This window comes from Haemaphysalis longicornis, unplaced genomic scaffold (assembly GCF_048455015.1).
Source record: "Haemaphysalis longicornis isolate Haplotype H1 unplaced genomic scaffold, Haemaphysalis longicornis Haplotype H1 scaffold_9, whole genome shotgun sequence".
Lineage (NCBI taxonomy): Eukaryota > Metazoa > Arthropoda > Arachnida > Ixodida > Ixodidae > Haemaphysalis > Haemaphysalis longicornis.
In genome coordinates, this window is record NW_027526460.1 from 136,336,292 (window position 1) to 136,362,228 (window position 25,937).

General features: G+C 43.8%; 1 protein-coding gene across 1 annotated transcript in view; it reads right to left on the reverse strand.

The window, feature by feature from the left end:
• Positions 1-25,937, reverse strand: part of LOC144153734 (glutamate receptor ionotropic, kainate 2-like) — a 56,731-nt gene that overhangs the window by 9,449 nt on the left and 21,345 nt on the right. The window contains exons 4-11 of the mRNA XM_077685422.1: positions 24,466-24,730; positions 22,719-22,897; positions 18,210-18,263; positions 15,117-15,284; positions 10,927-11,085; positions 8,765-8,869; positions 7,457-7,570; positions 1,177-1,386 (exon numbers count right to left, since the gene is read on the reverse strand). Coding sequence (XP_077541548.1) covers positions 1,177-1,386; positions 7,457-7,570; positions 8,765-8,869; positions 10,927-11,085; positions 15,117-15,284; positions 18,210-18,263; positions 22,719-22,897; positions 24,466-24,730 — 1,254 coding nt within the window. The remainder of the gene's footprint in view (positions 1-1,176; positions 1,387-7,456; positions 7,571-8,764; positions 8,870-10,926; positions 11,086-15,116; positions 15,285-18,209; positions 18,264-22,718; positions 22,898-24,465; positions 24,731-25,937) is intronic.

Genomic DNA, 25,937 nt, shown 5'->3' on the forward strand with positions numbered 1-25,937 from the left:
GGACAATAACTGTTTGAACGGGTACGCCAGTACTTAGGTGACAATGCAAAATAAAGCGTTGGGAAACCCTAACCGCAAAAGCTTGAGCATTTAAAAGTAGGCATCCCCTCATGATTTTGGTCTTAAAATGAATTCCCGCAGATGACAAAGACATTATGTCTTCCCGTTGTGCAAAACGTCAAAATACCAGTAATAACGTCATACTACAAGTAAGGCTGATTTGCTCGTGTCAACAGTCGAAAAGTCCTCCGCAGCCCGTCATCTATCCCATGACATCACTCTCAGTGGCGCACCGCCTGAGACACTGAGCCGCCAAAGCGGGTATTAGGCATGAACGGAGCAATAGCGTCAGTTGTATAAGCCGCAGTCAAGGTTTAATTATCAAAAAGTAGTCTGGAAACTATGGTTCAGCCAAATTACGCGTAATCGAATGGATTCATTCTTAAAGAGCGCCTTATAACCGAGTACAAACGAAGATTACACCTGGGTGGTGTCGTTTATGCCTGCGACCTCGTTTAACTAGCCTTGTATAACACAGAATGCGGACAAGAATGAGTGGGTAACTAATAAAGGCCGCGAGATGTTGCGATTACTTTTCGGAAAGTGTACTGGGATGAGGGTTGTAGTACCCAGTTGGCACGTTGTGGAGCTGGCTAGAACAACTCACCGCGAAGATTAAGATTACATTATATTTCATTTCATTCTTCTGTGCGTAACACATAAATTTTCTAGTTGAGTTTTAAAAATAAAGCGACTGAAATTTAATGGTTATTTTTTTTTGTCACAGACTAATGCTCACCTGCGCCAACGCTTTCTTGGAAATGCTCAAGTTCAAGAGACTGCACATAGTGCGGTTATTCTTTTCTTGTTCGTCATTTGTTGAATACCTACAGGCGATCTTATTTTACGTTACGTTTTATCCTGTTTGTTTAAACATTCAACATTCTGGATAAAACCTGGTGGTGAAACGCTACATATAACTCTGCAAAGGTCTCACATTGAAAGGGGCAGCTGGAAGTTGTTAGTGAACGGAAACGCGGCAGTTTTGCCCTTCGAGCTCTCAAACTGAGAAATGACAAACTAAAATCTAAAGAACCCCCTGACTGCCGCAGTCGCATATGAATTTGTAGGATCACATAACGTCATTAAGTGTAAAAGATGTTGTAAGGCCCGTACCCCTTGCAGGAGCTCTCCGATCATGCCGTTCCATTCGTTCTTGTCGTCACGGCGCCCGTGGGCTTTGTCCGCAACTTCGCGAATCTTGTACTTGATGTTGATGTCCGGTAGCTTGGCTATTTCTTCGAGCAGGTCGATGCAATATCCTTCGTACTTAGCATTGCCCTCTAGCTCGGCGTGGTTTTCCTTTAACATGGTGTATGGTGCTTGCTGAAATGAACACAAACGAGTAACGCTGAGTTCAATATTAGAGTGGCGCTGAAAAGAAATTTTTGTACGTAACTAGGCTAAACATTGTGCGTTACATTATAACCCAATGTGGGGAAAGAAATTTTGAGAAAGTGAATGTCCGGCTTTATGTAGGGCAGGAGGTTCAGCATGCACTTCATTATTACAGAAGTACCCCGATATTAAGCCCAGAACAACTGATAGCTACGACTTCAAAACTTCGCAAGTACAGGTTGTTACATTTTGGGCTGTGACATGCCGAACCCATACATCAGTACGGCTTTCACCGTATCAGTACGGCTTTAAAAAAAAAACAAGTCAACGCAGGAAGCCCTGCTAATATTAAGGACAGTATAATAGAAAATATAGAGGGAAAGAAATTTACACTCGGGTTATTCGTGGACCTACAAAAAGTATTTGACTCTATCAGTCATGAAATCTTGCTAAGAAAACTAAAAAAATTAGGAATACGCGTTAGGGCGGCTGACCTATAAGGAGCTATTTAAGTAATAGGGAGCAATTTGTTGAATTTAACGGTATTTCATCGGAGTTATTGGCAATAGAACAGGGTGTACCGCAATTGTCAAAGCTGGGACCGTTGTTATTCTTAATATATGTGAATGATATTCCAAACATACCTTCTACACCCAAGATAGCCATGTATGCAGATGAAACGAACATATTTTTTTCGGGTAGCAGTATAAGAGAACTCCAGTATTAAGTAAATAGATATTTAGAAATGTTGTCAAAGTGGTTGCACGAAAATAACTTACAGCTAAATGCATCGAAGACTACCTGTATCATTTTTAGACCAATCAATAAGAAGATAGATCAAGGCATTCATATTGAATATCGGGGCAATATGATCAACCAAGTCGAAGAACGGAAGTTCCTAGGAGTATGGCATCCTCATATAGAACACTTAGGCAATGAAATTTCAAAAAAATATTGGCGTTCTCTACAGATTGAGAGGCTTAATACCGCTTTGGTTGAAAACACAGCTTTATAACACTCTTACTATTCTAGGCTTTGCTGCGGGATATTCGCGTGGGGAACAACAAACAAAACAAATTACAAATGGCTGATCCTCTTACAGAAAAGAGTTCTCCGTCTATTTGCCAATTTTCACGGGCACTATGCCGATTTGAGAACGGGTCCACTATTTGTTCAGTAAAGTTTGCTTAAGGCTGACCAAATTTATTATATGAAGCTTTTAAAAGCTATACACAAAGAAAATCTCCATGGCAAACATAACGACAATAGCAGTATGTACCCTCTTAGATGTGCCAAAATACATACACCGAAATTGCGAACAAACTACGGCAGGCAGTCTTCTCTGTTTCAACGCACCGACATACTCAACAAAGTTGGAGACCACATTGATTTCAAATGCAGTAGAAACATATTTAAAACACAGGTGAAAGAATGCCTCTTAAATCAGAATATGTGCTTCAGTGGCTAGAACTGTGGATGTCGTCTAGACCTGTTAAATGCGCAGGTTTTGTAATTGTGTCTATCTTTAAAACTCAACCATAGTTGTACTCTGATTGTCCACTTGTATTTTGTTTTAATTTACTCCTTTGTACTCTAATGCACGTTACTGTACCTTTCCCATATTGTTCTGTAATGTCTTGTGCTCTACATGTTGCTTGTATTTTTGTAACTCACATTAGAATTTCTAGCTTGTTTGATTTTGCCTCATCATTGTACTGTACCAAAGGGGGCTGTGGCCTCTGTCAGGCTTTGGAGCCTTTAGTCCCAGCCTACCTCTTCGTACTTCTGAGGAAATAAAATCTTGGAATCTTTGAATAAGAAGTTGGAGGGTGAAACAATGTTGTAGTTTGAAGATGGTTGACGTGACATTGCCCTTTGGCACACTAGTCGTTTGTAATATCGCCTCCAGCGAGAATTGCCTGCCGCTGTAGAGAGTTGAACGCGTAGCGTCGAATGAGTAGGATGCGTCAGACTGCCTTAGCCCATGGGGTATGGCTTAGCAAAGAAAATCTTTGCTAAGCTTTGAAATGGACTAAGAGCAATAATTTTCCGAAAAATTCAAGTGGTACCTAATAAGTGGTAAGGGGCTATAGACTTCAACATGGTAAAAAGCGCACTATTTGGGGACATAAAAACAGACAGTGCAGCCCTGCACAGTGCAGCCCTGCTGCAGTTGGAAAACCTCACGCCCTGCGACAGGTTTTCCCAGTGCAGCAAGATGGTCAAACAACACCATGTCGCAGCTCATGAGTAGCAATTTAGTTCAATACGGCACATAACCACACAGGTACCACACTTATGCACCCCTAAGAGAAGCATGCAAGAGCAAGGCTTATAGGACACTGCAGCGATGTTACCCAGGAACTCGACAAACAACCATGCAAGTTTCGAAAGGCCCTTACACAAAGCAACAGGTCAGAAACACAGCTTTCATGTACCAGTAAAAGGGAAAAATTGCTGCTCGTACGATCACGGAACCCATACTGTTATTCCCCTGATTTGATACAATAGTTGTCCCTCAGGGAAAATTGCACATGGAAGTACTGAGACGTGAAATAATGAAATGATGTGTGGCTGAGGTTGTGGGAGTACCCTAAATAGTACTGTGCGTTTTTTAAAACATGCAATAGAAACCCCTTGGAGGTCGTCATTGTGGACAACTCCTTAAGCACACACTAAAAGTGCGAAAAAAGAGGCTTTAGGAATTATGTGGACATGCTTGTAAAAGTTCAGAAAGGGTGCAGTGGAGCTGTGCTATGTTTCTCCTGGCCAAATATACATGTCTATGCAGGAAGTACAGGAAGTGGGAGCTAGAGTACGGGAGTGACACTGTAGAATAGGACCGGAATGCTGGGTTTTCTCTCAAACGTTGGCCAAGAACTGAGATAACACTTTGGCAGTTCAAATATAAGAACATTTATTCCAGGTTCATTGGTGGGCTAATTGGTGGATGTAAGTGCCTTTTAATGCAGACTCGATTTAATACTTACGGGCAATATCTAAGCGCGGAGGGGCGGCCGTACATACGAAGCAGTGACGTTGCGGTAAGCGTGTTCGCTACAGACCACGAGGGAATTAGACTGGGATGGTTTAAAAATAATGAAAGAAATATTGCTGGATCTTTAAAAATGCGTGAGCGTCATGTCCTGTCCCTCGCGAATTTCCGAATGGGTCTTATGCACCTTGCTTGTTCCGGATCCAGAAGCACACAACGCAGCCTTTCTTGCAGGCAGCTCACACGCCATACCAACCATGCTCAGAGCTTTAACAGCCTTAGTGGCCACATATTGTTACGGGCCGGAGAAAAAGGACGCTGGCACATAGCTCTAGGAAATCCACGCCGACGACGACGAAGCAGAGTGGGGCACGGGCTCAGCTCGAGCTGGCATGGCCGCCTGTACATAGTTCATCCATGTAAATACATCGCTGCTCCATCGTCCAATAATCGTCTCATCTTTACCTTGTCGCCATGTAACAATATTCGCTCGCTTTCGCAGCCGCACTAGCTGACTGTCACTGCTTTTGTTGTCCCCCAGTATCGGAATTTCTTCGCCGTCTTTCCCAGTCCTTCCTGTTTTGCCGCCCTCCTCTGGCGGCAGATTACATTTTTCAAAGCGCTGAAGCTTCAATGGGGTTCAAGCGTCTCCAAAGGGAGGTGGTGAGCCGCGTTACGACTTGACAGCTCCCTGGCAACGTGTGCAGCATTGCAAAGGCAGAACTTCATCTGTTCTTTCCCCTCACCCCTTCTCTGCTCTTCTGTCGCTGGCTTTTTTTACGAATCGCGGTGAAAATGTCGGCACGCCTTACGCACTGCTCACATAATAAAAATTACCCATGCAGCGGTACTTGGCCGCAACAAGGACGTACAGTGGGCCCAGTAAAAGGGGAACTTGGAAATAACCAAATCGCTGCGCGGAACGTGTGATTGGCCAGAAAGCTCATCCCGGATGGCTAGCGTAAAAGAATTCAGAGGGGATCACTCTGCCTTACGCCCCTTTCAGCACTAGCAGTGGCGGCTCAGAACATTATTTTTCACATCGCTCATATTTGCTCGACTTCTTGAAACGTTATTTATTCCATGAGTATTTGCACGGAAAGCGTCGTAGCGTTGGTACATAAGGTTGCTCCGCTATAGCAAGAATTTAGCGTCCCGCAGGACCCTCGTTCAAGGACCAAGCAAGCCAGCGAATAGGCGAGACAATGTGCCACATGTAGGTACGAAGATATGGGTCAGGACTATTTTTTTTAGAGATTACCCTCCATATACAGGGTGTCCCAGCTATCATGCACCAAGGTTTAAAAAAAGGGAAGTTGCGTAGCTCGAAGAAAACCTAGTGCATAATGTTTGCAGTACTATGAAGAAGCGGAGAGTAATTTTTTCGTTAACGAGACCTAATTAATTAATTATAATTAATTATCTAACTCGAGAAATACTGTCCAAATCACTAAAGTGTCAATGAGGCACTTGTAGGTAACCACGAGGGGCATCTAACTACGCTATTTTCAGCGATGAACTAATTGCGTACTCATTTATTTTGACTGATAAAGGAAACCCGCGAAATATGAAAAATACCACGTGATGACGCTTACGCGCGCATTGTAAAGCAGCGTCCCCAAACAAAGCTGATTGAAAGCAACTGCTTCGCGTGTTACCCACCCGAAGAGACAGCGCATCACCTTGATAATAGCATGCATGGAAGGAGCAGCAGCAGCAAGATTCGCGGGACGCGTGTGCAGATAAGGAACAAACTCGGTCGCGATTTCTTCTTTCTTTCGTTTGTCTATTTCATTCTGGCTAACTCAGAGGCAGCCTGTTTGAGGGCGTTGCTTTAGGGTGCGCACGGAGGCGTTGTCACGTGGTATTTTTCATATTTCGCGGGTTTCCTTTATCAGTCAGAATAAATGTGTACGCAATTAGTTCATCGCCAAAAATACCGCAGATAGATTCCCCTCGTGGTTACCTACAAGTGCCTCATTGACACTTTGGTGATTAGGACAGTATTTCTCGAGTTAGATAATTAATTACAATTAGTTAATTAAATCTCATTAAAGAAAAAATACCGTCCGCTTCTTCACAGTACTACAAACATTATGCACCTGGTTTCTTTCGAGTTACGCCTTTACTCTTTTTTTAAATCTTGGTGCATGATAGCTGGGACACCCTGTATATCCAGCGATAACCTGTCTCATCCTTTTTTGGACACATGCTTCCGGCGACCATGCCGGTCTAGCACGGTCATTTTTTTCTTGAAACGGGATGCCTGTGTATTGGAACTTCCCCATTCCGTTCTGGGGAAATCTCCAAGCATTGATGAATTATTTTTTCACTTTCGGGAGGTCACAAAAAGACATGCATTATAACCACGCTGTCGTGCAGAACAACAGCAACAACAGCGAATCTTGGCCGAGTGGTGATATTTCCCGTTCAGTAGCGGTGGAGAAGTGGCTCCCTGTACCAAGTGCTGACATTTATATTTTGCTTCGTTTACAGTTAAATTTTGCGTCAGCTACGCCCCGAAGCTCCGAGAATTTTCCATTGGCAGCCAACGCTGTCAAATGACTCGCAAGTCGTAGAACCGCGTTTCTCAATCAAGAGCGTGTCGGGGACCCCTTCCGGGCTTGCAAAAGTGATGGGGGAACCCAGGATGAACTATGTTGACCCGTCGTCCTTTCTGCTTAAGCCCCGATACACGTACAAGGTGCCTTTTGTGTGCCTGGCTTTTCCGCAGAGCTGGCGTGTCGTGCAAAAAGCTGACGTTAAACCATGAGCTACGCTACACTAGCTCATGCAAAAAGGTAGCGAAGCCACCTGTTTGCGTTTCCAGCAAGGTTTACCAAAAATAAAAAATGAATGGGGATGTGGATGAAAAATTTCGGCGAGGGTTTTGCGGACACTTAAAATGTCCTAGCGGACACCTTCGGGTCCGCTGACCCTTATTTGAGAAGCACTGTCGTAGAACATCACTTTAGCGAACTCAACAAACATCTACTTGCAGTATAAGTGGGAGCCTCTTTTCCCTCTATAAGCTTAAACAAGAGTAGAGGAATTGTCTCTCACCACCAGAGTTGTCACGATCAAAGTTTTGTTCATCAAGTGGAGACGTGCTTCTTCCAGTTGCCTCGAATAGTTCGTGGTGATGTTGATTCCTCCATGCATTGTCCACTCTCCAGCCTGGAATGCATATCAAGCTGGACATTCAGAACAAAATAGAAAAGAAATTGGCTGGAACATCGATGAGTTTCCATTGATATGTGCTTTTTCGCTTGCTAATTGGTATGGTTATGAAAGCCTAATTTTCGCAACATATACCTAACATCTAAAGTATTGCACATGTCCTGGAAGAACTGAAATTACTCTTAAAATTTTGTTTGCCCTGTCAGGCTCCACTCTGCTTTTCTATTTAAGCTTCCGCTTAGCCCTAACTTAACTTTTGTTCTGGCAATCGGATGTAACTACTGATGGCTGTACATTTGGCTCACATATGCATATTTTGTGCTTTTCGTTGGAATAGGCGCTGGGTGCCGATTGTTGAGGGACGAAATTGTGAATTACGTTATGAAAATTTATTTGCGTTACTTTTGAGGAAAAATGAATTTTCAAGGCGCTACCCGGTGTTTCGGTGGAAATGTTGCCCGCAAAACTAACCAGTGGACAGTACGGTAGTACTGTCCACTGACAGTACGGTAGTACGGTACGGTAGTACGGTAGCTATGAAGCGCTTGTGCTACATAACTACATAGAGCGGTGTATGCTGCGCCTTCGGAGGGTCAGCTTCTAGGTTCACAAAGTTACCTGCGGAAAAATGGACACTGATCTAGAATAATCTAAACCGACTCCAGCGAAAAGCGTTATTTCATCACTACCGAACTGGTTCCGTCAAAGGAGATGCCAAGACATCTAAAGACGCAATGCGCCCTTGCATAGTTTTTCCTAGATATAAGAGAAATAAAGATCGGAATAGGCCTTCGTCGTGGAGAACATTCAGATTACCCTGAATACACATTTTTCGTCGGCTTAAGTATATTGTTCAGCCTCAACTATGAATTTTCTTGTATCCTTTTGCGAATATCTCGGTCTTTCTGCTTTTTGCAAGGGTATGATTCCTTTGCAAAATGTGTGTTGCACTCTTTGCAATAAATAACTCACCTGATAAACCGCGCTCGCTTTGTTTTTTTCACCCCCTTGTCCCCTCAATCCGCGCTGTTTTTTTAAACGAGTATAAACCAACTAGTCCGAAATTGAACCTTGCCGAAATACAGAAGCTAGCGAAAGACAATTGCGAACTTTTACTGGTGCGTGATGGAGCTGTATCCGCACATACTATCGCTACATGCGGTTAGCACACCAGTAATCAATACAGCATACCTCTCGGAGTCCATTGTGGGTTATTTCCAAAACCGTAAGCTTCATGTCCGTTCGGTGGCCATTAGGATTAAACCTTATGTTCCCGGTCAGGCCTTGAACATTAATCTGGAATGAAGTATACAATACATGTTAGGCAAACATTAAACACTATCTACGAGATATATACGACTAAAGAATTATGTACGAGATACATACGAATAAAGAACTATCACATAGGGAGCAGTCTTAAGAGAATCAAAGAGGGTTATGATTCTGGTTTTGTGTTGTTGAAGGAGTAAAGGGACACCGAATGAACCTGTCCAGTCCTGATTTGTTGCTTCATTGTGTTGTTAAACTCATATAATCGTTTATTTAAAACACAGAGGAAATATATTCTTAGTTATAAGTGTAAGGTGCAAAAGAAGGAAAAGCACCATGTGAACTTCGGGGTCAACACGGTGACTATATACCGCACGGACATCACACTGACCTGAAATTGCGTTTATGCTGTCAGAGTCTCGATAATTTAGTACTAAAGTAATTAATAGCACCGCTGGAAGTTTTACGGTGAACTGTTTATGGTTAGGGTTCCATGGATTTTACGCAACCTCTACAAATATTGCGAGGCGAAAGCCTTGATTCGAAACTAACTTATCGCGAATGGTGAGCAGAAATCGGTCGTAACTGTTAATTTGTCAAAACATTCCCAAAAGAAGTTATATCACATTTGGCCGCTAAGATGAGCCTATAATTACTCTATTATTTACTTATCATGAATTACTTAGTTCGCAGTGAAGTTGCACACGTTGCACAATTACCCTCTGCTGTGAATACATGGACATGTCTAAGGGAGGAATAAGGTTACAGAAAACGGCTGACACCCTTGTTTCATCAAGAGTGTCCCCCAGAGAAGAATTTGACAATTCGCCGCTAACGTACCTCCGTCGTTTCGGTGAGTTTTATTTACTTCTTACGATCAGTTAGTTCACAGGGAATTGGTAAGCATTACAGGATTCTTGTCTGCTATACATACATTGGCTTCTACGGGAGGGAAATGGACAGCCTTATATGTTTGTCTGCTGGGCGTCGACTGGGCTTCGACTGGGCTTCCTTCCGAGTTTCATTAAGTAATCACAACGCCGTAGTCACTGCCGTTGTTAAACAAGGAGGAAAATAAGTGTCGGTATATTCTCTAACCATGTGTGAGACGTGTTTAAGTCCAGGCACTGTTTACCAAAATAAAAGGTCTTCACAATGAATATTGTAACGCCCATTTATAGCTGTGCGTTGTCAAAACCAACGTCACGAAATTCTCCAAAGGGGATGGTGGCAAAAAACCGGCACTTTTGACTCGCTGTTCTTGAGAAAAAACACGGTGGTTGCTCGTGATTGCTCGAAAAAGGTTTGAACACAGCCTTCCCGCACCAAGTTATAACTAATTTCAAAGTAGTAACAGAGTGTGTACAACTCTAGCTAGCGTCACTGAGCCGCTGAAACGCAAACTGCCGACGAAGCTCAGTGGTGCCGCCGCGTTGCAAAGCTCCCAATGCGACGTAACTACTATGCGGGACAGAAGCGTGGCTAGCGACTGCAGTTAGCCCAACAAAACCACACGTAGAAGGCGTTCACATCTAAGAGAAATAAACCAAGGCCCCTTAAAAGGTGGCGATGTGCGGCATGCGACGCTGACGACACGTTGAGCTGCGGCGTACCGGCTACTCTACGGCTGTCCATGTGGCAAGTCGCTGCAGTATTTGCGTTCTGTTCATGAACACGAAGTAGGCCTACAACTGCGGCTATTTTGTGTTTATTTGTATGTTCACTTGTTTGTGTTGTTTATTACTACCCCTGTTTTTATATCTTCTTTATTAAAACATCAAAAGGTGGTTCAATATGCTGCCTTATCTTTTTTAAAATAGTTTGAACGCCACACCTAGTGCACAGACGCTACGGCAAGATGACGGTATCACTTCATTTCTTGCTTTTAGCTTCGTACGAACTATCTGGATCCTCCTGATCGCTCATGACTCGTTTCCAGCTGAGTCGGCAAAGCACCAAACCGTTATCCATGTCAGTCGTGTTCGGTTTTCGTCATTTAGGGCTAACGTTTCGGCTTGTCGCGACTTGTAGGCCCCATTTATCATAATGGTGCAGTACTGTGGTCAGACGCACTAGTCACTCACCATGCGCATGTACTTGACGAATGAATTGCCCTGTGACCAGGGCTCCTCTGTTTCGCACGACAGCGGCCGCACTTGTATCTTGGGCCCGTTGTTCGGCTGCAGGTCTCGAAGAGCGGTCGCGAAGAGCCGCACGGCGTCGTACATGAGGGCAACCTTGGTCTGTGCAGAGCAGGAGAGTAAAACATGATATGTGTCAAGGGTGACGAAGTACCCGCAGGGTCAATTCGAAGGGTTACAACAGGGATCACCCTTTGGGGAGAAATTGCAGACAGAAACATGGCCACCTAATGCCAGTATACTATGTTTGCATGTTCACGAGATAAAGCAACTCCACCGTGCATCAAACTGCCTTTTCGCCCGAAAAAATCCAAACCGCGCTGTCTTTTTTACACAAATTCTCGACACAACAGGCACAACGTCGTTTTCATTATTTAGAGAGTCCTTGCTTTCATTTTTTCTGGAAATAGAGTTGAAATTGAGCCTAGTACTTTTGGATTGATTGATTGATTGTAGGTTTTAACGCGCCGACGCAGCGCAGGCGATGAGGCTCGCCGTAGTACTTTTGGATGCTGTTTCAGCAGACATTGATCACAGAGCTAGCTAGAGAAAACCAACTTTTCGTAAACCTTTCCTACTAGCACAGAATTTGGCTTTTAACATGTTGGGAAATCCCATATAGTCATTCAGTAAGGGCGCGTATATGTGCTGCTTTACAACATTAGCGCTCAATACAATGCCGGACAAGCAGATCAAAGTCACACTTGTCCTTCATGTCATCGGAATGAGTGGAAATTTTCTTAAGGAAGATTAACAAAGTTTCGAATTTTACCTAAGCTACCCACGAAAGCAGGCACCAAACAATATCGCCTTCCCCAAAATATAAAACAAAAAAAAATTAAATAAGAAGTCAAATTCGCCTAATTCTAAGCAAACTATGCGGGTTATAATGTATGCTTATCCTCCGATCACAACTGTGAAACTATGGCAGTTTACAGAATCGTCGGCATGTTGAAGGGCAGCAATTATCCCGATCTCCTGACGACGTCATGGGTAGTGAATAGGCAGCAAGGTTTGAAACAAAAATGCCGTTTAACACTCTATACTTTGCGACAAAATGGCAGCAAAACTCTTGTGCTAGGCACCATCTTTTTAAAAGCGAGAAAGTACGCTGTGGCTCAGTGGCTAAGGCGTTGCGCTGCTGAGCACGAGGTCGCGGGTTCGATTCCCGGCCGCGGCGGCCGCTTTTCTGATGGAAGCGAAACGCAAAATCGCCCGTGTGTACGAGATTTCTGCGCACGTTAAAGATTCGCAAGTGGTCAAAATTAATCCGGTGCCCTCAACCATGGCGCGCCTCATCGCTTGTGTTGCGTCGGCCCGTTAAACACTACAATCAATCAAAAGCGAGAAATTTGTGGCGCATATAGCTGTAGGAACAGTCAATATATCTTTTTATTTGGCATTGCTGTTGTAGGTGCTCTGAAACAGAAGTACACAAATTCCGCCGAGTAGTGCAGTATCAGGTTGTAATTTGATCCCGTTCCGCGGGGCAGACTCCACCTTTAATCCAGGGTAGAAAATGCTGTAGAGCTGCATACGTTATCATCTGTAAGATTCACGAATGTATCTCGACTAGGATTTATCTGCCCCTTGTTAAAACGTGGCTGTTGTGAGTAGTAGCTTCAGCCTATTATGTCAAATATGACCCCCCCCCCCCAATATTCATTACCACGTCATGTACAGAAAACAAGGTTAGGCCCGTTCCCATCGAAGGAAAGTAATGCAAAACCGCGTCGTGTTAGCTGAACAGTGCATTAATACAAGACTTTTGATAACAGTGGGATAATAATAAATACTAAAATAAGAACAGAGGTGAAATCACCGCTAAGAGGCTGAAATATTGATTAAGGTTTTCGGGGGTCAGATTTCCCACTTACCGTGAGGTTCTTGAAGAAGGTTCGTTGAGCGCATGGAAAAAGGAAAGAACAAAAGAATGGGACAGTTAGACATCGCATCAACATTTGTGAAAGGAAATATTCTGCGGATGCGTACTGAGCGGTTTTCCATTAACAAAGCCTTCGATGAAGCCCTTTTGTCATTGGAAGAGTACTTATGAGCCCACCAGCGACGCCAAAAATGTTCACTGCGCTCGTCGAATTCCGCACAACCTGCCACAGTTGTACGGACGGGCAGATGGATGATGACCTAGTCTCTGCAGAAACCCTTGCTTCGATGAATCCAGTTTCGTAATCTAGAATGCATGTGGGCCAATTCTGTTCCACACCTCCTTCACCAATTGCTGGAGCTTAGTTTCCGGCTTGATATGTGTTCTTAGCCAGCATGTAATAATGCGAACTATGTGCCGACCGGCCAGCGTATCGCCTTTGTGCAGCAATAATATAGCTTGCCCAAGCTGAGAAAAGATTGCCAAGCTTAGACATGATGGGCTCAACCATGACCATGATAGGCGTGGTGTTGCATGGTGTGGTTTCTAGACAAGATATTCACCATTGTTGAGCTCTACTGATTCAACGCACGCTGTTGCTTCTTCCGTTAGCTAGTAGTTCGTAACGTTAAGTATTCGCCCTCCCCGAAGCATCCATGTTCAACTATCGCGCTATTTCTCATGTGGCGTAATGTGTGGCGGATTTTTAAGAGTATTAGTCTCAGACTGCTACTCTTCTATTTCTTTTAGCAACCTCCCACTACACTGATTGATCAGTTACTATAGTACTGAACTACTTTTGACTTAATTTTTTGCTTGAGTCTCATTAAGGCTAAATTACAAATCGATATTTCAGTAAATGAGAGAGATATTAAAGTTTTTATTGTGTATTTATGCATTGATTCGGGACGTCAAACATTGTGAGTCATTTTGATGCACCACTGGCCGTGAGAATTTTTGTGGCAGTTTTCTCACAAAATTAGCACATAAAACACATTCTACGTTAATACGATGGCCCAATATGGCATTCCGCCGTGTACGTTCGAGGTGGCGCAATTTGAAAGTGCTTATACATTAGAAACCGCGAAATCTTTCAGCCCAGTTCGTCAGACTCGATCCAGACTCCGAAGGCGACTGCTGACATGATGACTGCCGCCGGTTCACAAATACCGCCACACCTGCTCTACACCGGTATGGGCTCACTTTAAACTACTAGATTGTAATACCCCTTTTTCCGCAGCAACACACTTGTGCACAATCAGGTGTGCATTTACATTATGAGTGGAGTACCTAAGCGGGCACTGCGTGCATGGCTTTAAGGACTCCCGGACGGTTTTCCCATTGCCACGAAAGAGTAGGTAGAAGTACAAGGAAGTGTTGGTTTATTAAAATAAAATGTTGCTTGATTGGATAAATAGGACGGCTTTAAAGCAAGTGCAAAAAAATTCATATTCCCCCATAGAGATCCTAAAGGTACTCTGAAGTGAATTTATAAAGCTGGTATTTGAGCATACCTGACGGTGAAATACTCTCGACCCGACAAAACAGAACGCCTGTTCTTCACGCCTACCGATAGGAGTAGGGTAACTTGCGCTTATAAAGGGGCTTGGTGTTTTCTCGGTATCCTAAGTTTTCCTGCAAAACCATGTATATAAGTGACACTCGACGGACGCATACGAGGTCGATAACCGAAAACATTCCATCGCCCGATCGCCCATGACCATGGTAGTTGATAGTCGCCCATGATAGTTCAGTCTAGGGGCACCTCTTCCCCAGCCGAGACGGTAACTTAATTTTCTATGTACAGAAGCAAAACAGTTTTGATCGCGTCTCACATGACAAGGGATCCACAAATTCCGGCATGCGGACCAGATTCGTTTCGAAATATCCTTACGCTCTCCCCCAGAGATCCCTACCGGCAGACACCAAAGGGGCATTCTAAACACATACTGGCGCTTATTATTAAAAGTATTCATCACGTGCAGGAAGAGTCTACATTGCACACGCGGTGCAGGTCCACAGGGCGGCATGCCCCGGAAGGCTCCCCGAAAGGCTCCTGGTCCACCTTGCACAGATTAGGCCGGGGTAGTTGTAGGCGCTTTAGACTCTGAGCTCCGTCAACGCCTCTTGCAGATGGAAATGGCATGATGTGTAAAAAAAAAGTGCTCCACTCGATTTGCAGCCGTAGCCTATACTTGGTTTCCTCGCTCAACTTCTGGAAATTTGTCGCAAAATGCAGACCCTTTACCCGGTAAAAATTCTCCTCCTTGTCGCCCTTTTTTATGTATCGCAGCCTGCGAGTTATCCAGTCGCGTGCCACTTCGTCGAAATCCTTAGCGTGGACGTCGACCAGGCGGAAGGCGGAAATGTTGGTTCCGCCGTACTGGAAGTCCTCCAGGTCCACCGTGTGGGCGTCCTGCACAGGTGGGTAGAAATTATTCCTCAGTACACCGCTATTCCGAGAGCGGAGCACCCTGACCAGAAAGACAACACCACGACAACAGACAACATCACGGGCAACGCCACGAGAAGATGGCAAGACGAAACATTTGCTTGTGTAAACACTTGCGTAACTCGAGGCACTTGCTGACGCTAGCCTTTAGTGCCTACTCAGAACAGTTTCATTTCTTGTGGATAAAGGGAGAGTTAAGAAAGTAGCTATTATTCCATCAGGGCGACCTCTGCAAACATTCTGCGCACGACAACAGAAAGTATACACGGTGAGCGCTAATGACGACGTATGAAGTTGTACTGCACAACACTAAGAGAAAGCCGAAAGTTAACTTAACAAAAATCCCAGAATGGGCAGGAATCAAACAACGGGCCGTGTGTGCTGTGCCGCTTTTGTTAGCATAATTTGAGACCAGTTTTTGTGCTCACAGCGCAAATGCAGGTGCCCATGTCGTCGGCACCAGCTAGCGCCAACAACTACCACTGGCTCTACGATGTTATCAAAAAGGAAAACCTGCTTATCTTCTTCCCGTATTTTGTCGTGTTTTGCAAGTTCTCATTATTCTGTCATACGAATTGAGCCATGAATCCGTAACTGGTCTCAGCGTAACGAAATCTCTGAATGCTCTAAAGCGAATCCTTGTCCGCTAACTGTCACGTAGCCGGAAATGACGCTAGATTCTTGTTGAAGTTAAAAGTTTATTGGAGCGAACTTGTGCCGACTATGCAAAGTATAAAAAAAGTGCAAACGATGAAGAAGGAATCAAAAAGTGCCGGGTACAATCAAGCGTCAGCGATTTTAATGCCGCGTCATTCGGTCCAGGTGCATTTACCTTGGCGCGCTCTCCTTTCAAAACAAAACAAAACGTCCAGTTACGTTGTCGGTGAAGCAAGAACAGTTTAGGTGAGTAGTGAAGGGGTCGCATCGTTTCCACATCAAACGAGATAGCCAGGCGTGGCTAAAAGAAGGAACACACTCACATTCAACTTTTACCACGGGAGAAGATAACATAAGATAGTTCGCGGCAATATCTTAAATTCTACCACTCTGGACAACCAACTTGCATCAGGTTTTGTTAAAGAACTGAATGATGGTAACGGCTCGTTTACGAACGGAACGTATGGTAACGAATCATTTACGAAGCAATTTAAAGCCAAATGTCACTTTTCATATATATTCCAGCAAACAAGCTGCGTTGTGTTTTTTTTTGTAAATCAAGGTTTCTGAACCATCCTTTTCAAGATGGGAATATTATCTTTGCGGCGGTTCTGTATCTTTTGTCGTCATTTTATCGAAAAACAATCCCCTCATGAAATTAAACTACCGTAATTACCCGATTCTAACGCGCACCTTTTTTTCGGAAAAATAGGCCGAAAAATCGCATGCGCGTTAGAATCGGATACAAAACCGAAACTGCCGAAACAGCGAAAATTTCGTCCCACCCATCGCCATCGCCATCTCAAGATGGGGCCAAAGCCTTCAGCAACATGGAGGAAGACTTCCTCCATGTCTAGCAACAATTCTTCGAACGGCGGAAGCATAAGCGCCTATGGTTTTCTTTCGGCGTTCACAGAAATCGTCAAACCGTACCACTTGCGCACTTGATAACAGCAATGGCAGCAGCAGCCCTCGCGCGTTCAAAACAAGCGGTCGGCTGAAGCTTGCGGCTCTGGAGAAGCTCGCGGGATGGGCGTGCGAGGCGTGGGCCACGATCCCATCGACCATGGTTGAACGTTCGTTCAGAAGTGTGGCATCGCGAACGCTCTTGACGGCACCGAGGAAGAGATGTTGTGGTCAGCGGAAAGCCACGAAGAGTCAGATGAGTGAGATTACTTCGGGAAATAAATCGGCCATTTCTCCCGCATTCGTTTATCTGGGTTTATTATAAAGTTCTGTGCGCGTTACAATCGAAGGTGAAAGTTTTTTTGTTTTTGTTTTTTTGCCAGGAAAATGGGGTGCGCGTTAGAATCGGGGGCGCGTTAGAATCGGGTAAGTACGGTAATACTAAACTTTGCCTTAATTACCCATATCATTGACTGCTAAAAACCACCAGTTCTTATTAATTAGAGAAAAATAAGGACCTGTAGAAAAATTACGGGAACCCATCAGTTTTCCTTTTACAATTGCAGAAAAGACTCAAGAGGGCAAATTATCAGTTGATGAAGACACGCTTTCCTAAGGCAAGAAATAATCAGGATTTCTGCAAGCGTTCCAAAGAATGATTCTTTGAACTTGTAAAGACTAGGGAAGTGAAGGTGCAAAAAAATCAGATTTAAAAACAATTCTGTAATTGAAAGTCAGCTTAACCATTTCGGCCGTAGTGCACTTTAGCTAGGACATTAACCAAAATTGTGGTAGCAATTTGAGAACAAAACCGAAACAGCTAGTTTTCTCAAAAATAGTTCGTCAAGGTTGTTTTTTGATGATACAGTTTTTTGCTGCATCCGAACGCTAGAAAGCGGAAGGAATTGCAATGAAGAACAGGCTGACATCGGGGCTACCAAGACCAAAGTTCTAATTTGGTGACATGGCGGTAAATCTAAATATACTTCCACTGCCAGCTTTATTTTCAAATGTGGGCTCAGGGCTTTCCAAAATGTAGAAAAGCAAGCAAAAAACAATTCTGCAGGTATATGAAATTTTAATAGCCTGATGACCGAATTAATGCCATGCTTGTAATTCGCTAATTTGTATCAGAAGATTAATTTTTGCTTTGTATGCTTATAGAGACCAAATATTGAAGGAAACACACATGAAAAAAAAATTTCATTGCAATAAAAAAAAATAGGGCTGAAAGGGTTAAACTGTCGTTCCCACTTTTGTTAAGTCATTTGTATTTCGCACGGTCCTTTTGTGCCCGCTACCGAAATTGAGGAGGCTTGCACTTACTAGTGACGTTATAAAGTAGTTGTGGTACTCGGACATCATATCCACCTGCTGAGCCTGAAAAAAGAAAAAAAAATAGTTAGTAGTGGTTTCTGACGTTGGTAAAATTACAACGCCAGGTTGTAAGGCAGACAGCTGAAACACAAGGCAGTTGGGCAGCTGGCAGGCCAGCATTTAAGCAAGATGCAAAATCTGAGCTTCTGTGGCACGACGCAAGCAAGTCAGGCGAGCGACGCAGATTGTCTCTCAGCATACAAATTAGTTCGCTGCAAAACGGGGGTTCGGTGTGCTCGGCGTTTTAGCGTGGAGAAACCCGTGGCAGGCAAAAGGCAAGTGAATTCCAACATTTCGCGACGCATCATGTGCTTCGCTGGCCGCTACTTCACGGGCGATTCCCTAGATGGCGCAAGCTGGCCTAAGGCACGTACCATCGCTTTCCCCTACGTCATTAGAGGAGACAGCAATACGCGGCCGGAGACACCAGTTTAGCTCCGGCGAAGCGGTCGTGCCATGCGTTTTCTTCACCTTCTGTGGTTATTTGTCTTATTTTTTTAACAAGGTAGCGATTATGCCTGAAGTAGTTTTGTGCGAGTCTTATTTAAATGCAACCGAAAAGATTGAAAAAAGTAATTTGCTGCGGTTGTCATAAAATAGGAAGTTTTCGTTTTCTGCTTGAGCTGAAAACAAAGCCTCAATGTGTGAAGGCATCATGAAAGGGTTTAAATGGCTGTATTAGTGCCCTAGCTGGCAACTCCAGCGGCCGTGGGCCACACGAAAAAGAATTCTTACCAACGTGAAACAATTCTTTTCTGATATACACGTGGTCGCTAAAATTCACGCCTCCTCGTTTTATTGCCTCAAAAGACATCGCGAACCATGTAACTAAGAAGCACATTTACACCCTTTCGGTCGCATATACGTAGTATGCGTGACTACAAATGGTAAACACTTGGATATTTAAAAAGCATAGCGTAAGGTTGTGTCCAACTACGACACAACCAAGAAAAATCGGCCGAATGCTTCGTTTTCAGTCGGGTCTTCGTTTGCAGTCGTACTCCGCTCATCGTATATTACGAACTATAAAATACTGGCACTAAATTATAATTATTTTTCAAGAGTTCGAATTCGGCAAGTAACATGTGCTGCGTATGTTTTAAATGGGCAAGCGCCGATATCGCAGATAATTTTAAACCTTTGCTGAGTTTTTTTGCCTACATAATATGACGGGCGTTTTAAAGTCGGTTAAGGCGGGAAGGCCGCATGTACTCGATAAGCGTCGCAGTGTCCAGAAAAGTATCGATTTTTTAGATTTCTACGTGTCATCAGGTCACAACTTCCGAAGGACGATTGATATTTCTAGACCGGCACCTCTGACAAGGCTGTCGTTTTTCAACAGTTCTAACTAGCATTCAATTCAATTCAATTCAATTTTATTCAGGGATGTATACATATTTACATATGGGTTGTAATACAGACGGAGGTCCCAAGACCGAAGCCGTACGCGGGACCTCCGATGACGATACACAAAATATTACGAGCGACGTTAAAAAAAATAAAAAGGTATACAGAACTATTGAACCATAAAGAACTACATATACAAAGCCAAACTATAAAACTATACAGAACTATTGAACAATACATAACTATGTTTTCAGAGACAAAATATAAAACTAAATAGAACTTCAGATACAGTTATAACAAGTAGTAGATTTCAAGCAAAATATAAACAACGAGATACAATAAAAAATGGAACATTAATATACCACAAGAAATTTAAATGTCAAGCAGGTAGTTCCTAAGTACAGTTTTGAACTTATAGAAAGAATTTGTTTTAATATAGCTGGGTAAAGAATTCCAAAAAGATATCGCTGAAAACTGTATTGTATGCTTACCATAATTAGTTCGAATCTTCGGAAGCAAGAAATTGTTTTGACTCAAAAAACGCGTGTTATTCGTATTAGTAATCATGCGAACCGGGAAAACCTCTAATACGAGTTTGCGATTAAGAATTTTGAAAAATAAGATACCGAGGCTGTACCGATAAATTTGAGTTAGAGGCAAAACCCGAAGTTGTTGAAATAGTGGAAAGGAAGAAGATCGACGGGGTGCAGAGTTGATGACGCGAATAGCTTGTTTCTGTAATGTAACGAGGGGTGACAAATGGGTGGCGTAAGAGCTACCCCAGGATGTTATACAGTAGGTTAAATGAGAGTGAACGAAAGCAAAGTATAAGCCCAGAAGGATTTGAGTGTTAAAATACGGACGCGCCCGAATCAATGCCCTTATACCGAAAGACGCCTTTTTAACAATTGAAATTACATGCTCATCAAATTTAAAGTTCGAATCAATGACAACGCCTAGAAAGTTAGTACGGCTGCAAAAGGCAATTTTTTTAGAATTTAGATAGAGACTTGAAAAAGTAGGAAGTGTCTTGTTAGGGGAGCAATAAAGCATAAAGCAAGTTTTACTAACGTTAATGGATAGTTTATTTGATAAACACCAGCGCTGTAGTGAAAACAAGTCAGCTTGCAATTTAGACACTAAATTACTAACATCGTTATCACTGGAGAAGATAGTTGTGTCGTCGGCATATAAGATACATTGTGAAGTTGTTAAGCACTGAGGCAAGTCATTAATGTACGTCAAAAATAGAAGAGGCCCCAAGATTGACCCTTGGGGTACACCTTTGTTAATATTAGCCGGGTGTGACGTCTGGCCGTTAACGCAGACTACCTGACGCCTGTCTGAAAGAAAACTTTTTAAAATAGTTAGAGCAGGTCCGACAATGCCATAAAGCTCTAGTTTCTTTAAAAGAATGCTATGGTTAATCGTGTCAAAGGCTTTAGATAAATCAATGAAAACGGAGCCAGCATATTTACCACAATCAATAAATGACTTAATTTTGTCGGTGAAACAAGCTATCGCGTTGTCAGTGGACAGGCCACCGCGAAATCCGAACTGACAGCTAGTAAGTATTTCAAATTTTGTTAAATACCGGGAGAGTATTAGTTCGATTAGTTTTTCTAACACTTTATCTAGAAACGAGAGGATGGAGATGGGTCTGTAGTTTTCAATAGAGCGATGATCACCCTTTTTGAATACGGGGACTACTTTTGCCAATTTTAGTTGATTTGGAAACACACCGGTCTGAAAAACTAGATTAAAAATGTGACTAAGCGTAGCGGAAATAAGATTACAGGCAAACTTGATATGCGCCCGTGTATACCATCTATTCCTGGGCCTTTAGCCTTTAGAAGTCGAATAACGGACTCAACTTCTTCTGGAGAGGTAGGGCGAAGATAAAAGGATTGAGCACAACGAGGAAATGCAGACGAATATGTATAAGAATCAGATTCTTGGGTAATATTTGCAAAATAAGTGCTGAAGGCATTAGCAATAGCCTTTGGTTCAACAATACAGGAATCATTATAAATTATTGAAGTAACTGCTTTGTTTTGACTCGTGTTGTTCAAAAATTCATTAAGTATTTTCCACTTTTTTTTGGTGTCATGACCGCACAATTGGATCTGACGCTCATAATATTGTTTTTTAGCACATTTAAGTAGGGATGATAAAGTTGAAGCGTAGCGTTTGTATCGTTCTTTAAGATTAGAGTTGAAAGGTTTACGCTTCGTTTTCTTAAAAAGATTTTCTTTCTTGCGCAAACACCGTAGAAGCGCTTCAGAAAGCCAAGGGCTACGGGGAGCGTCGTATCGCCTGTTGGAAGATTTTACTGTAGTGCAGCTGATTACAGCGTTCGTAAAAATTGAAATAAACTTTTCCATAGCAGCATCAGGATCAGTAAATGAGTACAGACTAGACCAACTGACGTTTGAAAGAGCATCGATGAATTTTTCTTTATCAAAAGTAGATCTGTACTCAAATTGGGGACCGTTATTTGTCTTACTGATTTGCAAAAATACTGATTTGCAAAAATAAGCATTGCGCACGTTTTATCCCGTGGCTTCCAAGAATGACGCCGAGTTACAAATGTAAGTGCGAATGGTCTTACTTAAAGTTTTTCACGCTTCTTGGAGAATTCGTGTGTGCACTGAGAGCGATTTTCTCGAATTTGGGTTCTAACCCCGCAGTGATAGCAGCTTGAGCTAACCGGAATTAGTTCCACGATTTTGCGTAATTATGTTGCTCTTCCGGGACCCTTTGTCTACCGTAGCATACGCATCTCAAGTGAACTTTTTGTCACCCGTATGAAGTTGAGGATGAGTCAAGTTTTCATTGCTGAAATGAAACCTGTAGCGTTGCAAGGAGACGGGAAGATCACCAATTTTACATAAACAACCACTTACTCTGTCGTGTCACAGTAAGCCTTCTTATAAATCCGCACTGAAACATTCGTGCCCAACGTTGTATGCTGTGCCACAACCTTTTCTGCAGCCACTCAGCACGTACCCTCTGCCTTAAACAAGCTCCATTAAACATGCCCAGAACCATTGACGCGTGTGGGAGTAAATACTGATGCTGTTGTATAGTGGATGCAGAGCTATCCCTCACGTGCTTCAGCGCCGTGTGGATGCGCTCGGTGGGCACGTCGAGGACAATATTCTTGATGCCGCTGCGGCCGATGTCTTTGAGCACCTTCCGGTATTCCACTCCGGGCTCGAACTGCCGGACCACGACTTTGCGCTCACGCATCAGGGGATCCTTGAGAATCTCCTGCAGACGGATCAGGGCTGGGCACACGCGCATTGCGTTTAAGAACCTCGAATTACACTTCGGTGACCAATTATACTTAAAAGTTACAACGTCTTAGGTAACGCTCACTAGCGTATTCACCACTGAAAGTACCACCACGCCTTGTGTGTCATTTATAGTTTACTGGGTTTCTATATCAAGTTTCTGGTCAACCCCAAGCCTTCTAGCTCAAACCCTGAGCTTATATCCTGCCAAAACCCAGTGTTTCCTTTGTGAACCGAACACGCCGATCGTACATACTGTCGCAGATTGTTCGCCAAGATACTAATTGTGCACCCATCTAACGTGAACATCGACCTCCAGTTCTCATAATAACTTAGTATAAACTAACGCTTAAAGCAAAGATATTGACGCACAACCGCAGGAAGAATTTCTTCTAAACCCCATTTTCGGGCAAAGCACTACTTGTTCATTGCGTACTTGTGCACCGGTCTGAAAGAAGAGGTCAGTAAGCCTTAAAAAAGTTTAATGTATCCCTCTTTTTGAAAACGAGTACAATACGTTAGGCAGAATCGCCACGGGCGATTCGCCGTGAGCATTTTTGTGCAACGAACCATTACAATGACTATACCGCTATAAAAAATTAGCTGCGTATCTGCTCCCTCCATTGCAAGTGTCTACAAAAGACGATAGTCGTCTGGCGCCCCTGCCAAGTAAATGCCTCCCTTCTCTTTCCCCCTCACCACTCATGCAGTTGCTCCCCCGTCTCGGTACACCCAAGATAAACACGCTAGATGTCTGCTCAAGTCAATTAAATTTACCGCGTTCCACTGCTCCAGGCCGGGTGCTTCGACGCCAGCGCTGCCGTACGGTGGAGACGCGCGTGAATGGAGGCACCCTACTATAACGTTCATAGAACCCCGTTGCCCTGCTCAAAGTGCGTTCGAAGCGGAACGCGGAGCCTATCTAGTGGAACCTTTCGTTGCTGTTGCCGTTTAATTTCTTGATTTCCGCCAGGATCTACAGTGGCGCGGGCGACAACCGGAGCAGTGAATTTGTTTTCCGCCATGAATGTACTATTGCATTTGCTATCGCCAAAACCAAGCATCCATGAAGTTTTCAATAAAGGAACACTGCAAATATCACTTATGTATTGATTTTTTTACCGGCTATTTCCGGAATGTTTTGTTCTTGTTCAACAATGTTGACAAGTATAAACAATGATACCAGACTTTGACGTCTAGATTTGGCGGTGAATATATAAACCTATTGCGCAGATTCTGTTCACTTGGGACGGGCGACGGAATCGGGTTACAGACAGACAGACAGTCTTTAAAAACGGCATGCGGCAGCTGCGGGACGACGTTTTCTTTTGAGAAGCTTGTCATCTGTACGTGGCAGTCGCGTGCGATTACATATCGGGACTGTGGCAAAACGGTTTTGTATAAGGCCAGATGTACGCGGCCTCATAACGCGGGAAGCAGACAAAGAATGACATCGAACTAAAAATGTAGCAAGACTCCCGCCAGGTGATCTGCATGCGCCCTTGTAGAATCATCCACCCCATGGCCTGAGGGACAGGCGTTGTGAAAACGGCGGTTCTCACCATCGCTTTCTTCGTAGAGGACGGCGAAGGTGCGCCAGTCCTTGTGCTTGATGAAGTCCAGGTACGCCTTGCCCAGGGCGGCCGGGTGCGGGAACAGGTTGACCGAGTGGTTGTCGGGCCGCGCGCGGTAGTCCCAGCGCGTCTCCATGTGCGGCACGTCTAGCACGGCGCAGGCAGAGCGCACCGCGGCGCTCGCCTCGCCGGACTGGGGCCCGAATACGGCCGCCACGCCCTCCTCCAGAAGGGCGCACACCTTGCGGGACGCCTGCGCCATTGATTGTTCATTTAATCTAACGGCGGGTGTGGTGGCGAAGTTTATTACTAATAATTCCTTTATTTTCCATGTTTTGAGATGACTGATGTAAGGAAAAAATAACTGTACGGCTTAACTAGATTTCCCTCTTCTGCCCCACCAATGTGATGTACAAAATGACACGTTCAAGTTTTAGGTAGCGTCCAGGGCAAACATGAAAGAGCCCAAGTAAAAGAAAGAAATATCACAAATAAGAGGAAAACAAGCAATCAGCAGTTTTGCAATAATGGGAAGCGCGAAAAGCAATTGTGCCCTGAAAATTCCGACAGGAAGCTATAGTGCTACCACGAAAGAAGAGCTGAAATTTTTTGTGCGAGTAATCAAAGTAAGCCCTAAATTTGCGTTGCCTGTCATTCGGTAATATATGAACTTTGGGCCACCCATCGCTTTGTAAGTAAGGACAATTGTCTGCCTTAGTTATCGCTTTCATTCGTAAAGGGCAAAGGTTTTCTTACCAAAAAAGAGAGGATACGCTCCTTGGTTACAGAATTTGTGAGCGCGGTGAACTTCTTGGTTTTTGTATTGCGTCGTTCACACAAAGGTTTATTTTTCTATGTAGGGTAGTTTTATTTCTATAGCATAGTTTGTACACGTTAAAACACGTTGAAAGTACGAAACTCTCAAATGGCTGCTTCTTCGCACTCTGAAAGCTTTACGTTTAACCAGAAAAAATAAAGATCCCAAAAGTATTTTTCTCTCGACTATTCTAGACGAGATTTTTTCAGGCTTCAACTTTACCCCCTGCGTTGTCAGATTGAATACTTGTAAATGTGTCTTGCTATATCTAGATTGCATACCCCAGCTGTCTTCTGCCTTTGTCTTCTACACCCACGTATCATAAGTACTTAGATTGCCACCCTTTAATGCTCGGTCACACTGGAGGCCAGTTCAGTCGGCCGACACCGTGTCGATGAGCTGTCGCCGCCCGTGTCGGCAATCGGCAACCGATGCCGACAACCGGCCAACCGTCGGCGCCAGCGAGCAACCGGCAGGGACTCGGGGTCTCCATTCTGTCGACCGACTCGCCCGTCTCACCACGCTGACAACCACCACGCGACCGCGCTCCTTGCCGCACCGCGTTGGATCTATTTCACTCTAGAGTCTACGCCGACTCAGCGCCTTGCATGTCTCATTGAAGAAAACATTTCGAAACAAGTGC